The following is a 17,281-nucleotide window of genomic DNA, read 5'->3' as shown; positions in this document are numbered from 1 at the left end:
GAACAAACAGATTGAACCAAACAGATGAATCAATCGTGGAAGGGAGACATGGAGAAGAAGGTCGTCTTCTATGGAGCCAAACATGGACCAAAAAACTGTAAAAAACCTGAAAATAGATACTTAGAGCGGTCCAGATTAAAAGCACATAAAATCGTGTGGTTTCTATTTATCAGGAAGTTATCGACCGGCCTTCATTCATAAATGTATAATTTTGAATTTTTTTTGTTGTAACTCTAGTAACTCTAAAACGTATAAGGTTGCACGGTATGGGAAACCAAAAAAACGTCGTTTGAAAGGCCACATCATCATATTTTTTCCATCACATTATTTGGGGGTGGTCTTCCAAGCCTTCAACGCAGTTGTGAGGCCAAGAAAGAAGAAACACAAAGGAAGGAAGAAAGAAAAAGCGGGTGTTGCCCTTCATTACCAGCACCACGGGAAGAAACGTAACACCAAAAAAGGGAGCCCGGGTCAGTGTTTGTGTCGTGGTAACGCTGTTTTCCGTTTCCATGTCATAAAAATGCCGGTGGGCATTGCCCATACCAGATAGTCTAACAATTTTATAAGAGTATTCACTTGTAACTAACTTTAAGATACTAATCACATATTAGAAATTGTTTTTCTTATCGCCTGTGTAAATGCATATGTTCTTACAAAACACAAATTTGATTCCTTGAGTTTTATCTATAAAATTTCTAGGGCTGAGCATGGGCCGGTTTTGCCCCAAAACCAAACCCAAACCGACGAACACCGGTTTCTAAAAATTTAAACCCTAACCGACCCTAAACCCATGGGTTCGGTTTTATGGTTTATCGGTTTCTAAATCGGGTTTTCAGGTTCGGTTTTGGTTTATGAGCTAAACCAAACCTAAAACTGTTTTTCTATCATCTCATATCCTCACTTATATAGAAATGAAGATGGCTTCTACTTTGATCCCTCAAGCGATGTGGGATAAAGCTAATAGCTTAATAAAACTGAAGAGGATGTATGTTGTGCTTATGTACGCGAGCATATGTAGCTATGTTTCAATCATGTGCCGATGTGGGATGAGTTTATCTAGCTGCGAAAATAAAAGAAGTGAAATATCGGACATAGGTTTCGAACTTAAAACCTCCAAAAAAACATGCGAAAGCCTTACCCACCTAAACTAGCTCATGCTTTTGACATTACTTCGCTAAACATATTTATATTTGTATATAAATTATATATTTATATAAACAATATATATATATATATATATATATATATATATATATATATATATATAATTGGTTCGGTTCGGTTTCTATCGGTTTTACCAAACTCAAAAACCGAACCAAAACCCAAATTTTCGGTTTTCAAAAAATTTAAACCCAAACCGTCGGTTTATGTTTTGGTTTCGGTTTTGTCGGTTTTTCAGTTTCTGGGTTCGGTTTTGCTCAATCCTAAAAATTTCTTCCGAAATTCCCAAGAGCCTAGGCCGGTTTGATATTTTTGTGTTGGAACTTGGGAAGATACAAGTTGAATCCAAGACTCTCTAAATTAAGCTACGCACATCTTACATAAAAAAAAATATATATGTCCAATTTGTACAAAAACATTGTACTAGACTCGATTAAAAAACCAAATATGCTAATCCATAATTATATTAAAGAAAATAACAAATAAAGCATAAGGCAAAGGACGAATAAACAATAATGCACTTGCCATGTTTTTATCGTTTTCTTCTTTTTGCATAATTTCAAAAGAAAATTTACACAAACATCATAATGGAATCTTTCAGAGTTTATATTCAGTGTACAATATCTGCATTTATATTATATATAAATAATATATCTCTACAATTTCATTAAAAACTTTTTTACTTTTTCTTTTATTTTTCGCAAAAGAAATTTATTGCATCTAATAAACTTGGACTCGGTCTATTTCCATCTCCCAAAAAGAAAAAAAAGTTGTTTTGAGAGGAACCGCTTTCATTCATTCATCTCAAAGTCTCAATCACCAAGAAGAAAAAAGACAATCTTTCCCCTATTTCTCTCTCTGTTTTTTCAGGGATAAGAGCGATCTGGGCCCCCAAATACTTCTGTGTTCATGTTTTGGTGAAGTTACATCTCGTAGTACAGCTTTCTTGTTCATAAATCTATAGTATTCTCGCATTACCCATTTGGTAAAGTTCACAACTCTGAAACCAAACATGTCGTCTTCATCAACTTCAACATCGACTGCAACACAACCCGCAAAACCCCCAATATTGAAGAAACCAATCCCACCACCATCATCGAACCCAAAACCCAACTGGGTACTCAAGCAAAAAACCCCAAACCTTCAACAGTTGTACACAATCGGAAGAAAATTAGGACAAGGGCAGTTTGGTACAACCCATCTATGCACAGAGAAATCCACAGGCATTCCTTACGCCTGCAAATCGATACCCAAGAAGAAACTCATCTGCAGAGAGGATTACGAAGATGTTTTGAAAGAGATTCAGATAATGCACCATTTATCTGAGCATACGAATGTTGTGAGGATCAAAGGGACTTATGAGGATGCTTTATATGTTCATATCGTTATGGAGTTATGCGCTGGTGGAGAGTTGTTCGATCGGATAGTTCAGAAAGGGCAGTATAGTGAACGAGAGGCTGCGAAGTTGATTAAAACCATTGTTGGGGTTGTTGAAGCTTGTCATTCTTTGGGTGTTATGCATCGAGACCTAAAGCCTGAAAATTTCCTCTTTTCGACTACACATGAAGACGCTACTCTTAAAGCCACTGATTTTGGATTGTCTGTTTTCTACAAACCAGGTTCAATTTCCATTTCCTTTTTAATCCTTTTTTGGATTTTCCTTCTTGGGTTATATTATCTTATATCTCTAATACCTAAATAATTTCATGTGGGTCTATCTTATCTCTATCTGTTTTAGGTTTTTTATGCGTCTTGGACGATATCGATCGCCGATTTCTGATTTAGGGTGCTTTTAGCTTCTGATCTAGTTTCCTTGTAAATCTTCTTGTTGTTCTTGTGGGTGATATCAATATAATTTTGCCTTTTTCTATTTAAAACTATATGAAATATATGCATTATTGGTTAGAAATTTAGATAAAGAATTGGTCGTTTTAATATTGCTTGTTTCACTTGATTATACCTAACTTCCTATGATGTGCTAGCTTCCTTTTCTATGAACTTATGCGAAGTCCCTGTGTTGTCACTACTGTTTCATTATGTTTGTTTTTGCTAGAAGTAGGTGATAATTTGACATTGATAAGAACTACTTCACAAAATGCAAAGTTTTAAATAATTGCATTTGGGTCCATGTATTGGGACTTCTTCTCCAACACGTGTGTGGTGATTTTTTAATTTGTTTTTCCTATTGCATCAAATAATGTTAGTACTTTTATGCGCTAGCTTCTACAATTACTTTGTGTGATTATTTATATACTTGGTGTAATTCATAACATTTGGTTCTTAATTCATATTTTAGGTGAAACATTTTCTGATGTGGTTGGAAGCCCGTATTATGTAGCCCCTGAGGTTTTACGTAAGCATTATGGACCTGAATCCGATGTTTGGAGTGCAGGGGTAATTTTGTACATTCTACTAAGTGGTGTTCCCCCCTTTTGGGCAGGTATTTTGCAATCTTATTTGTATACATAATTACATGTACTATACAAAAGTTATATGAAAAGTCATTCCATTCCTAGAAGCCAACCAAACATGACTATGGAATGTAATGAGTCATTCCATTCCATTGTTTCATCTAAACAAACAGATTCTAAATTTCTAATTTCTATCTACAGAAACTGAAATGGGGATCTTTCGTCAAATTCTACAAGCAAAACTCGATTTTGAATCAGAGCCATGGCCTGCAATCACAGACAGTGCTAAAGATCTTATAAGGAAAATGCTCGATAGAAATCCCAAGAAAAGGCTTACAGCTCATGAAGTTTTATGTAAGAAAGAAACTTTACAATAAAAGAAAGTTCTTGTTAAAAATAATTATATAATGTTTTGGTATTTTCTTTAGGTCACCCATGGATTGTTGATGACAAAATGGCACCTGATAAGCCCCTTGATTCTGCTGTACTTTCAAGACTCAAACAGTTTTCTGCAATGAACAAGCTCAAGAAGATGGCTTTAAGGGTAAGAAAGTAAAAAGACATGTGAGATTGGATTCATAGGAACAACTTCATTATCATTATTCATTAATTCATTATGCACAATTGCACATTATATTTATAGGTGATAGCAGAAAGACTTTCAGAAGAAGAAATCGGTGGATTAAAAGAGTTATTCAAAATGATAGATACAGACAATAGTGGAACAATTACTTTTGAGGAACTCAAAGAGGGACTTAAACGTGTTGGATCTGAACTTATGGAGTCTGAAATCAAGGATTTGATGGATGCTGTAAGTTTGCGTTCTTTTTCTTTTTCGTCTTTCACTTTTCTTTTTTGTTTTTGTTATGGGAGGTTGAAATTTGTGGGAATTTCAGGCTGATATTGACAACAGTGGAACCATAGATTATGGCGAGTTTCTTGCTGCAACTGTTCACTTGAACAAACTGGAGAGAGAAGAGAATCTCGTGTCTGCTTTTGCGTTTTTTGATAAAGATGGAAGTGGATACATAACAATTGATGAGCTTCAACAAGCGTGTGAAGAGATGGGTTTAGGTGAAGTTCATCTTGATGAAATGATTCAGGAAATCGATCAAGATAATGTAATAATAACTTTAATCCTTACGCTATTATCATATCAAAAAGGTGATTATTGCTTTTATTTAATGATTAATTGTTGGAAACATGTGTGTCGCAGGATGGACAGATTGATTATGGGGAATTTGCTGCGATGATGAGGAAGGGTAATAATGGCGGAATTGGGAGGAGAACTATGAGAGGCAACCTAAACCTAAACCTAGGTGAAGCTCTTGGTGTCGTGGCACCTCAAGAGCCTATAACAAAAAATCACACCACTGAAAAAGTTGACATTTAGTAATTAATTCCTATAATTTGTTACTAATCTTTTATTTTATTATTATTATTATTATATTTTTGGTTTTGAACTAAATGGGGTTAACTTTGAACTTATATATATATATATATATATATATATATATATATATATATATATATATATATATATAATTTTGACTTTGAACTTTGACTTGGTCTTTGTTTATGGACTATGTGGTGGCTTGGCTACTTGCCACATTCAAACTTCATAGTCAACTGAATTTGTAATCGAAATCCGTTTCTGTGAATCTATCTGCGAATGAGTAAAGACCCAGTCACCAAATGCAAAAGTCAAATAAGTAACTCTCATTGTTAAATAATTATAAAAACTTGTTTTTTGTTATAAAATTATTTATAAATTTTTTTGTTGGAATAAAATAAAGCGAAAATGACAAAAATAGCTATATCGAGGGGAGACAAGTCGGGAACGAGATGGATATCGGGTTAGGCCGGTACCGGCGGGGTGTGGTACCGTCGCCAACAGGAGAAACGGGTTGGACGATTTAGTGCTCTGTAACGGGTTGGTGAACCCGTGGCCTCTTGTTCTGAAGAACCAATGTTTTATTTTGCTGTTTAATGAAATCTTTATAGAAATATTTAAGGGAGATTAAAGAAATGGATGAGTGAAGATCGGTTGGAATTTAGGGTTCGATTTTGATGATTTGAAGGAGGTAAAGAAAGAAAAAAACCCTAGCTCGTTGCGGTTGAAGAAGATAGATGCCTCTCTTTGAAATCCTAGAAATATATCTTTTTTTATTGTATTTAATAGTGTCCTCAGTCTCAATTGTTTATAAAATATTTGATACACTTAAATAATCAAGAGATCCCAATAATCAATTTTAAGTAATTAATTTTGTATTGATTAGTTTGTCAAATAATAACTTTGACAATAACCAATTAGTTTGTCAAATTATTTTATATATTTTTTTAAATTAGCAAAAGTTTATTTTTAAAGAAAAAATGTTATGTTTTATTTTATTTTATATTTTTTAATTTAATTGAATAAAAACAATGATGTGGCAAGTGGATTGAGTGGGTTAGGAAATATAGGGTTTTCATGTGTTGTGGATCGAGAAAGATGAAAAAGATAAGAATGAAAAAAAGCCGAGTTAAGTTGAGAAATTTTGAAAAAAAAATTAAGATAAAAATAAGAAAATTCTGAAAAATGCTTTAAATATGAGAGACTACTTTATAGCAAATAGTTACTTGGCATGGAATCAAAATCCGAAATAAATGTATCATTTTCAAGAAATTTCCAATTTTGTGACTATTTTGTTAAACTTGGTTTACTTATATATGTCTTTAGGACAATTTGGTAATATGTCTTTAGGACAATTTGGTAATTTTAACGGTCCCACCTCTTTCAAATTACATTTTTGTAATTCACACATAAGCACACACTAACAAAGGAAAATTCATCTTCACATTCTCGTACTCATCTTTATTCGCAACATTACAACATCAAGAACTTATTCTAAAAACTATATGGAATTGCAATATACTTTAATTTAGCTGTATCCCAACGTCTTACGTTTTACTTCTTTTAAAATTTGATAAGAATTTTTAAACAATCCGGCTTTTTCATAATCTTGAATGCTTCTTGTATATTTTCCAATCTTATTTCATGTGTTAGAAGTTGATCCATCTCTATCTCCTGCAAATTTATAATTAGATAAACGAGTCAAGTTAAGGGGTTGCCCTGTAATTATATATCTTTAATCTCATAATAAAATAAATTATTATTATAAAGACTAGTATTAAATTAATCATCTAATTTTTCAATATAGTAATTTAAAATGTTATAAAACTATTATTAAACAAAATAGTCATCAACCCTAAATGAATGTTAATAAATAGTTTGTTTGTCACCTTATTAACACATTTGTTGAGTATAATGGGAAGATCCGATTGAGCCCTAACCCCACCCATTAGTGAACCCTTCAAGGTCCGACCACTCAATAATGATAAGTTCTTAATGGCCCAACTGGTCTCTAGCCCAACTCCAATAGCTACAGTCCTACCAATTCCCTGCATATAATAAATCTTCATTGCTATAATTCTTTTTTTTTTTTTTCTTTTTATAATTTTTTTTTAAATATCTTCCCGTAAATAATTATAAAAATAATCATTAACAAAGCTTCGGATCATATCATGCGTACAATTTTTGAGGCATCAATGGCTTCGTTCAACAAGGGCTCAACTCCACTGCACTCAAAACAGTAGTCAACACCTAACCCGTCAGTTATATCTTTTATTAAATCTGAGACAGATCGATCAGGATGATTTTGAGGATTGATGAAATTGGTCATTCCAAATACTTTTCCTTTTGATGCCTTCTTTTCATTTATGTCAACCCCTATTATCTTCGATGCACCTTGCATTTGTGCTCCTTTTATTGCCTAGAAAACGTTCCAAATATATCGGTTTTTATGGTAAAAAGAACCGGAAAAATAAAGATTAACATTTGTACTATTATTGTTTTACATTGATTTAAACACCTAATTATTTTTTACATTGATTAAACCATTATATATTTCACAATCGTAGAAAAACTTTTTCCTTGGTTATTTTGTTTTATATTAAGGAAAAACACAACACAACTTATTTTCATCAAGGTATTTTCATCATATCATCAATTTAGCAAAAGAACTTTAATTAATTTATTCTATTATTTTGTAATTATTGCAAGAAGATAATAAGCAAACAACAAAATCTATCAAATAAAAAGAAATGTCTTGTATTGTGCTTTTTACAAAAAGATGGTTATTATAATGGTGTAACATCATAGAAAATATTTAGATATTTTATATATTTAGCCATTCGAATTTTATTCTTTATCGCTCTAACCATTGATGCAATGATAATAATAATTATAATTATAAATTGTTAATAATTTAATGATTAAATTGTTAAAATGAATAAAAAAACCTTGTGTTTTTTCCCTAATCTTTTGACCATAGAGCCTCATGATAAAGGAACGTACCCCGAGGCCAACAACACCAAGGCCAAAGACGGCGACAGATGACCCCTTAGTGACCGGAGCTTCCTTCCACGGAGCACCAAGGCCGGTGGTGAAGCCACACGACAGCAAACTGGCATGGGGGAGAGAAATCTTCGGATCAACCTTGATCACATAGTTTACGTCGATCACCATGTACTCCGACCATGTAGAACAATTGAAAAGGTGGTAGGCGGCTTCTCCGGTGGCAGCAACGCTCATTCTGGATGTGCCGTCGGCCATAAGTCCGTTCAAGGTAATCGGGTAAACATGGCAGATATTGGTCCTTCCGGACTTGCAATTCAAGCATTGTCCACATTCACCCATGTAGAGCGGCATCACGACGTCGCCTGGCTTCACCTCCGTCGTCACGCCTTCCCCGACGCTCTCAACCACCCTGCAACCACCAATCGTCTATATCCAATTCATATTTCATAAATCAATCAAATTGTTTTTTTTTCTCAATTCATAAATATCTACCCGACGCCTTCATGTCCAGGAATTCGCGGGAACAGAGGCTGAAATGTTGAATTAGGTTAGAACTTCGAACTTAGAATATGATCTAATTCAAAACTTGATAGGAAAATGGGGCTTACGAAGGGTATGCCATTGCAAGCAAGGATGTCGGTATGACATATACTCGCACAGAGCATCTTGATTCTAACTTCCGATGCTTTTGGTGGATCGACCTTTATCTCCTCCACCGTGATTGCTCCGCCGATCTCCCGTACCACCGCCGCTGCACCGCCAATTCCGTTAGCAACAACGTCATTTTCAAATAATTAAAATCATAAGTTAGAAGTAGTAGTACCTTTACAAGTAATGACATCTGGAATGGTGTTCGTCATGGCGTTGCAGATTGGAGCTTAAGAAGAAAGACTGCGATTGAAGTTACAGGAGGTGATGTGGGGTTTTATGGTGTCGAATTGAAATCGAATTTAGTGTTCTATAAATAATTGCGAGCAGATGATGACTTCATGAACATTATCATGGACAAAATTGTCCATTTGGTGCAGCTGAAAAGCGAAGAGAATTTAACACTTCAGTATTCTATTATTGATTTTGTAAAGAATATATAACCATATAATTCCATTCGTTAAACTTTTATTACAAAAAAAAAAAAAAAAAAACTCAAGTCACATCATCTATTCTAAAAAAACATCATTTAAATAGATTATTTTAAAGTTATATTTTTCCGTCCCAAAATTATTGTCTACTAAGACTGAAGGGTGTAGGTGCGGTCCCAGACCGCACTTTGTGCCACGTAGACCAGGAACACTGCCCCCAGACCGCGGTCTGGTGCGGTCTTGGCCGCAGTGCAGCTAGGGAATACCGCGATTTTTGATTGGTCCTTAGGTTTTGATTGCTTTTGACCGTTGAATGGTCTTTGTGGTTAATTTCTTTTTCTTTTTTTTTTTTAAAAACTTTACTACACACACACACACACACACATATATATACATATATATATATATATATATATATATATATATATATATATATATATATATATATATATATATATATATATATATTACCATTCTACACAACATTTTTACACAACCTTTTATCATATCTCTACTCCTTTTCTCTATTTTTTTTTGAAAAATGTCATCTTCCAAACGACCCAGCAAAGAAAAAACACCAGTCAGAAATACCAACACCCCACTACCTTCATTTGATCAACCGATTTCTCATCTCCGTATTACCACTATGGCGGTATGTTTCCGTATTTTCCACAACGACCAGCGCAACCACAACCACAAACACCACCACTACCACAACCCGACCCGGATTTTAATCCATTTGATTTTTTTATCTCAACCCGAGTTTGTTCAACAAACACAAACACAACCAGAAACGGTCGTTTCTGATTCTGAACCGGAATTCGTTACAGAGACTCAGCCCACTCGAGCAGCAACTAAAAGAAAAGAGAAGGCGGAGGCTAGATGTTGGGAACCTTTGGAAGCGTTAGTGTTGGCACAATCTTAGATCGATATTTCAGAAGATGCGACGGTTGGAAAAGACCAAAAGCATGACCGCTTTTGGATTCGCGTTTTACACAGGTTCCATAAAGGAATGAACCGTGTAGAATACCGTTCAAAACATCAAGTGTACTCCAAATGGGGGAAGATGAACAAGGAAGTCATGTTGTTTAATGACTTGTGGAACAACATGAAACGTCAATGGAAAAGTGGAGAAAGCGATGAAGTGATTTTGAAGAAAATGTTGAAAGCGTATCAAAAAGAAAATCTGAAGGCTTTCAAGTTTCTTGAAGTTTGGAATTTTTTGAAAGATAACAGGAAATGGCTGAGTAGCAAAACATCAGACGAGCATATCGACAGTGGGTCAAAACGCAGCAGAACATCTGAGTCCGACCACACTACATCAGATGCTCGTGTTCAATTTGATCTGAACGAAGATGAACCTGTTCCAGTTTCACCACCTTCCCGACCAATGGGAAGTGACAAATCAAAAAGCAAAGGCAAAGGCAAAGCGTCGGATTCAGATGATTTGAAAGAAATGGGATCCGACATGAAGGGTATAAAAGACAGAATGGACAAGATTTTGAAAATTGCTTCTGAAAGAGAGCTTCGGAAACAAAGGGAGAGCGACATGCGAATACTAGCGATGGACACGTCGAATATGATCGGGGCCGAGCTTGAAGTGGTTTTAGCGATGAAGGAGGAAGTGAAAAATCGTTACATCAACCGTGGCTAATTTCTAGTTTTTTTTTTTCAAATTTTTAATCGTTTCGTGTGTGTGTTTTTTTTTTAAAGTTGTAGGTTTTATGTTTCTACTTTGTTTTTCTAAATTTTTAGGTTTTTTTTAAGTTAAGTAATGTATGGTATTTGTATTTCTAATTAATGAAATATTATCTTTTTTAAATTATGTTTTTTTTATTAAATAAATAAGTTTTATTAAATTAAAATAGTTAACAAAATAACAAAAAAAAAAAAAAAAAAAGTGTGGCAAGAAACCACACTTGTGTGGTATAATTTAACATGACGCTTATGTGGCGGGGGAGGGAGTGCGGTTTCGGTGACATCACTCCCTCCAGCCTAACAAAAAAAATACACGTTAAGAAAACATTAATTAGTATTAACTAACTTTATTAAGTGAAATGACACTTATACCATTTTGTTGCATTTAATTCAATAATAATTTAACTAATAATAAAAGGTATTTTGGTAAAAATGATATTTATTTTAAAAAATAGACTATTATTTATTTTAAGACACTCTAAAAAGAAACATAGACTAATACTATTAATATTAAACGTAAGAAATAGATGATAATAAAGTAGAGAGTACATGATAATAAATTATTTTTTAATATTGGTTAGGAACCAATGGCATAACTTTTAACTTATATTATTAACTTTGACTTTGAACAATATTTGACTTGGTTTTTGGGTTTTCATTTATGGCTGCTACATTCAAAGTCATAACTTTGTAGGAAAATTGGACCCAGTGGATGGTAACATGGAACTGATAACTACTGTTTTTGAGATAATTATAATATGTTTATTTTGTTACAAAAAGTAATTGTAAGAAGAATGGAGTAATGTTATTTTAGTGTCTGGTATCCTATCCGATAAGTATGTTGTTTGTTTATTCTGATGCAAAATGTCTGCAGTCTGCGGACCACATCTGTAGACCTCTGCAGTAGAAGAGGTGGACCAAACGTCTGCAGTCTAAAAAAAGAAGACTGTTTGTTTTTTTAACATCTGCGAGCTACTAAAATAAACTGAAATCTAAATGAACTGATTTTTTTAAACTTCAAAGTGATTTTTTAATATTTTTATGACTTTGTTATAAATAATTAACAAATCTAGATCAACTTTTATCTATTATTTTATAAAAAAATAAAAATAAAAATGGTATGAATTAACGTATATATTTGATAAAACCAACAACTTTGGTTTGCAAAGTTATAACTAAACATTATAATTAGGGATCAAAGAATTTGATACATAAATGGATGGAAATAAACTTCGATTTTTTCAATTAAGTCCATTTTTCAATTAAGTCCATTAAAAACGTACCATAAATATTTTCTCGAGAAATTAACGATATTGTATTAAATAATGGTTTATAAAATTTGGCAAAAAATATAAGAATATGTTATGATTTTTTTTTTCATATTTATATAAACAACTTCAACAAATATTATTGTAATAAATCTTTATTTATAAATTTGTCAAAAATATCATGTTTGTATCGTCGAACGTTTTTTTTTTTTTAAGTTTTGTATTTTTTTTCAAATTGTTTATCATTAATAAAGTTGGAAAAAATATAAATAAAAAAAAACTTAAAAAAAATGAAGATATATGTGTTTTTTTTAAGCTAGAAGATGTCTAAAGATGTTATAAGACTCTAGTCCACATCTGCGCCAAGAAGAGGGCGCGCAGACATTTTTAGGTCTGCAGTCTTCAAAAAAACAAACAGTCTGCGAAGGCTAATGTCTGCGCGTGGTCTGCGGGGCACAGACAGAAGAGGTCACGCAGATCTGCAGACAAAAAACAAACACCACCTAATTATAGTCGGGCCATATGTGAATGATACGTCAACGAATGCGTACTTTGTCTTTTGATCATAAATAGGACTAAAAATTAGGGACCATAACACAACTTGTATCTAGCATTATGTATGTAAAGTGGGGTTAGCAAATGTTCTTGCTTATTTGAATTAATCAAGATATTGTCCCAAAAATATAGTCATTTGCTAAAATATATGTAAAGTGGGGTTAGCAAAACTATTGACATATTCTAAATAATATGTAAAGTGGGGTTTGCTAAAATATATGTAAAGTGGGGTTAGCTAAAATATATGTAAAGTGGGGTTAGCATTATGTATGTAAAGTGGGGTTAGCAAACTTTGTCTTTCGTTAATTCAAATGTTCTTGCTTATTTGAATTAATCAAATGACTAGGTGTGAGACCCGTGTATTACACGGGTTTATTAAAAATAAAAGTTTAGTATCAATATATAAACATTAAACATTTTTTAAAGTGATACTTTTACATAAAAATAAACATAAACAATATAATAAATAAGTAAGTAATTCAACTTATACTAAAAAAACTATTGACATATTCTAAATAATAAAGCTGAAAATATGAAAATGCAAACATTAAGTATTTTTTTAATCTATCTTTGATATCTCGACTTCGGAGAATTTTAAGTCATTGAATATATGTAAAGTGGGGTTTGCTAAAATATATGTAAAGTGGGGTTAGCATTATGTATGTAAAGTGGGGTTAGCAAACTTTGTCTTTCGTTAATTCAAATGTTCTTGCTTATTTGAATTAATCAAATGACTAGGTGTGAGACCTGTGTATTACACGGGCTTATTAAAAATAAAAGTTTAGTATCAATATATAAACATTAAACATTTTTTAAAGTGATACTTTTACATAAAAATAAACATAAACAATATAATAAATAAGTAAGTAATTCAACTTATACTAAAAAAACTATTGACATATTCTAAATAATAAAGCTGAAAATATGAAAATGCAAACATTAAGTATTTTTTTAATCTATCTTTGATATCTCGACTTCGGAGAATTTTAAGTCATTGAATATTAAAACAAAATTGACAAAATTATATTCTGAAATCATATACAAACTTTAAGCTTACACTGGGAAAAGCCGCATGCAAATCCGATTTCAAATGAATTAGATATGTATGTTTTAAACTTTTCACATAAACCAGTTTCACCCCTAAAATTGGTTCCAGTTCCTAATACTACTGGTTCCGGTCCCGGTTTATCCGAACCTGATGGACTTAAACTCAGACCACACGAAACTCGGATAAGCCCATTCTTTAAACCCGAAACCCAAAACGGTTCTAATGGTTCCGATTTCGGTTTAAATCTAAACCCTATTACGTATCTCATCAATTCGTAAATCCAAAAACCTCCAGAACAGTGGAACATTTTAATGGAACTTTCATTTCAAGACGAACAAATTCTAATTTATATGATACTCTATTAATTTTTTATAACTATTAACTATTTAGTTATGAATTTTAACCAATAATGATTTTTAGAAAATTCCAACCAAAATGTATTGAAAAGGCTAATCGAAAAGAAACTAATGCAATGAAAAGTCAAAAAGTTTTTTTCATTAGTTTAACTCATCCGCAATTCACAAAATCATACACCGTATTTGTTACGCATTTTAGATTTTCTTCGAAAAAATTTCATCTAGTTCATCTTTTATTTTTTTCTATACTTGGTTTGGAGAAATAATAAAAAAATCTCTTTCCAACAGTTTTAGATAAGATAATTATTTTTTTCAAATGAAAACATTATTAATTTCATTTTAATCGGTTAAGGTGTTTGCCTTTATGATGAGTTAAAATACATCGAAAATAGATGTCTTTATGACTTTATTCCCTCTAAAAAACAAAAACCCAAACACCTAAATAATAGATAATCACATCAAAACATTAACAAAATTATTTATTTCTCTTCTCAATTCAATTCTTCCTCTCTTTACATCATCACATATGGATACAAAAATACACCAACCATCATAAACTCATAAACTCTTAGACCTTAAAATATATTAAATAGAGAAACAAATACAAATAAATATTTTACAATTATATGCTAGCTACAGTTTGTTAAATAATGAAAGATAGAAACTGTCTCTTAGAATTTATTGTCAATTTTAATACAATGAATACATAACATATATAAACTCTTGCTTAAAATATGGATTTTTAATTTAAGAAAATTGAAATCATAAGAAAATGCAAAGTGGAAAAGAAATAATTCAAAATTTCTATAAAATGACATGTGTCAAATTAATTGAAAGCATGACACTTGACAAAATGATTTTCATTTATTAGGTTAGATAAGTATTATGTGGCTTTTTAATTTTAAAAGTTGAAAAAAAACCATAAACTAACATGTAGATATTATTTATTTAAAATTTTTCACAAAATGACAAGTGTCAAAACTCATTAGAGATTGACATGTGACAAAATTATCTTCATTTATTATAGTAGACTAGGTGTGAGACCCGTGTATTACACGGTTTTATTAAAAATAAAAGTTTAGTATCAATATATAAACATTAAACATTTTTTAAAGTGATACTTTTACATAAAAATAAACATAAACAATATAATAAATAAGTAAGTAATTCAACTTATACTAAAAAAACTATTGACATATTCTAAATAATAAAGCTGAAAATATGAAAATGCAAACATTAAGTATTTTTTTAATCTATCTTTGATATCTCGACTTCGGAGAATTTTAAGTCGTTGAATATTAAAACAAAATTGACAAAATTATATTCTCAAATCATATACAAACTTTAAGCTTACACTGGGAAAAGCCGCATGCAAATCCGATTTCAAATGAATTAGATATGTATGTTTTAAACTTTTCACATAAACCAGTTTCACCCCTAAAATTGGTTCCAGTTCCTAATACTACTGGTTCCGGTCCCGGTTTATCCGAACCTGATGGACTTAAACTCAGACCACACGAAACTCGGATAAGCCCATTCTTTAAACCCGAAACCCAAAACGGTTCTAATGGTTCCGATTTCGGTTTAAATCTAAACCCTATTACGTATCTCATCAATTCGTAAATCCAAAAACCTCCAGAACAGTGGAACATTTTAATGGAACTTTCATTTCAAGACGAACAAATTCTAATTTATATGATACTCTATTAATTCTTTATAACTATTAACTATTTAGTTATGAATTTTAACCAATAATGATTTTTAGAAAATTCCAACCAAAATGTATTGAAAAGGCTAATCGAAAAGAAACTAATGCAATGAAAAGTCAAAAAGTTTTTTTCATTAGTTTAACTCATCCGCAATTCACAAAATCATACACCGTATTTGTTACGCATTTTAGATTTTCTTCGAAAAAATTTCATCTAGTTCATCTTTTATTTTTTTCTATACTTGGTTTGGAGAGATAATAAAAAAATCCCTTTCCAACAGTTTTAGATAAGATAATTATTTTTTTCAAATGAAAACATTATTAATTTCATTTTAATCGGTTAAGGTGTTTGGCTTTATGATGAGTTAAAATACATCGAAAATGGATGTCTTTATGACTTTATTCCCTCTAAAAAACAAAAACTCAAACACCTAAATAATAGATAATCACATCAAAACATTAACAAAATTATTTATTTCTCTTCTCAATTCAATTCTTCCTCTCTTTACATCATCACATATGGATTCAAAAATACACCAACCATCATAAACTCATAAACTCTTAGACCTTAAAATATATTAAATAGAGAAACAAATACAAATAAATATTTTACAATTATATGCTAGCTACAGTTTGTTAAATAATGAAAGATAGAAACTGTCTCTTAGAATTTATTGTCAATTTTAATACAATGAATACATAACATATATAAACTCTTGCTTAAAATATGGATTTTTAATTTAAGAAAATTGAAATCATAAGAAAATGCCAAGTGGAAAAGAAATAATTCAAAATTTCTATAAAATGACATGTGTCAAATTAATTGAAAGCATGACACTTGACAAAAAGATTTTCATTTATTAGGTTAGATAATTATTATGTGGCTTTTTAATTTAAAAAGTTGAAAAAAAACCATAAATTAACATGTAGATATTATTTATTTAAAATTTTTCACAAAATGACAAGTGTCAAAACTCATTAGAGATTGACATGTGGCAAAATTATCTTCATTTATTATAGTAGACTAGGTGTGAGACCCGTGTATTACACGATTTTATTAAAAATAAAAGTTTAGTATCAATATATAAACATTAAACATTTTTTAAAGTGATACTTTTACATAAAAATAAACATAAACAATATAATAAATAAGTAAGTAATTCAACTTATACTAAAAAACTATTGACATATTCTAAATAATAAAGCTGAAAATATGAAAATGCAAACATTAAGTATTTTTTTAATCTATCTTTGATATCTCGACTTCGGAGAATTTTAAGTAATTGAATATTAAAACAAAATTGACAAAATTATATTCTGAAATCATATACAAACTTTAAGCTTACACTGGGAAAAGCCGCATGCAAATCCGATTTCAAATAAATTAGATATGTATGTTTTAAACTTTTCACATAAACCAGTTTCACCCCTAAAATTGGTTCCAGTTCCTAATACTACTGGTTCCGGTCCCGGTTTATCCGAACCTGATGGACCTAAACTCAGACCACACGAAACTCGGATAAGCCCATTCTTTAAACCCGAAACCCAAAACGGTTCTAATGGTTCCGATTTCGGTTTAAATCTAAACCCTATTACGT

The 17,281-nt window shown here is 31.4% G+C and overlaps 2 protein-coding genes across 2 annotated transcripts; one reads left to right on the top strand and one right to left on the bottom strand.

Annotated features, from left to right (window-relative positions):
* Window positions 1-1,910: 1,910 nt before the first annotated feature.
* On the top strand, window positions 1,911-5,040 carry LOC145159826 (calcium-dependent protein kinase SK5-like). The gene is made up of 7 exons (XM_079078872.1): window positions 1,911-2,780; window positions 3,458-3,601; window positions 3,774-3,926; window positions 4,001-4,116; window positions 4,216-4,383; window positions 4,469-4,693; window positions 4,789-5,040. Exons 1-7 carry the CDS (start codon window positions 2,174-2,176, stop codon window positions 4,963-4,965), a joined length of 1,590 nt encoding a protein of 529 aa, XP_078934998.1. The 5' UTR covers window positions 1,911-2,173; the 3' UTR covers window positions 4,966-5,040.
* Window positions 5,041-6,386: 1,346 nt separating this feature from the next.
* LOC145159815 (alcohol dehydrogenase 2-like) lies at window positions 6,387-9,025 on the bottom strand. The gene is made up of 7 exons (XM_079078860.1): window positions 8,795-9,025; window positions 8,580-8,722; window positions 8,464-8,501; window positions 7,969-8,380; window positions 7,145-7,384; window positions 6,855-7,013; window positions 6,387-6,639 (listed from the first exon to the last, which is right to left on the bottom strand). Exons 1-7 carry the CDS (start codon window positions 8,829-8,831, stop codon window positions 6,529-6,531), a joined length of 1,140 nt encoding a protein of 379 aa, XP_078934986.1. The 5' UTR covers window positions 8,832-9,025; the 3' UTR covers window positions 6,387-6,528.
* Window positions 9,026-17,281: the final 8,256 nt, after the last annotated feature.

The sequence above is a fragment of the Lactuca virosa genome, chromosome 1 (assembly GCF_052849685.1).
Source record: "Lactuca virosa cultivar CGN04683 chromosome 1, Lactuca_virosa_CGN04683_v6, whole genome shotgun sequence".
Lineage (NCBI taxonomy): Eukaryota > Viridiplantae > Streptophyta > Magnoliopsida > Asterales > Asteraceae > Lactuca > Lactuca virosa.
This window is presented reverse-complemented; position numbering and strand designations above follow the sequence as displayed.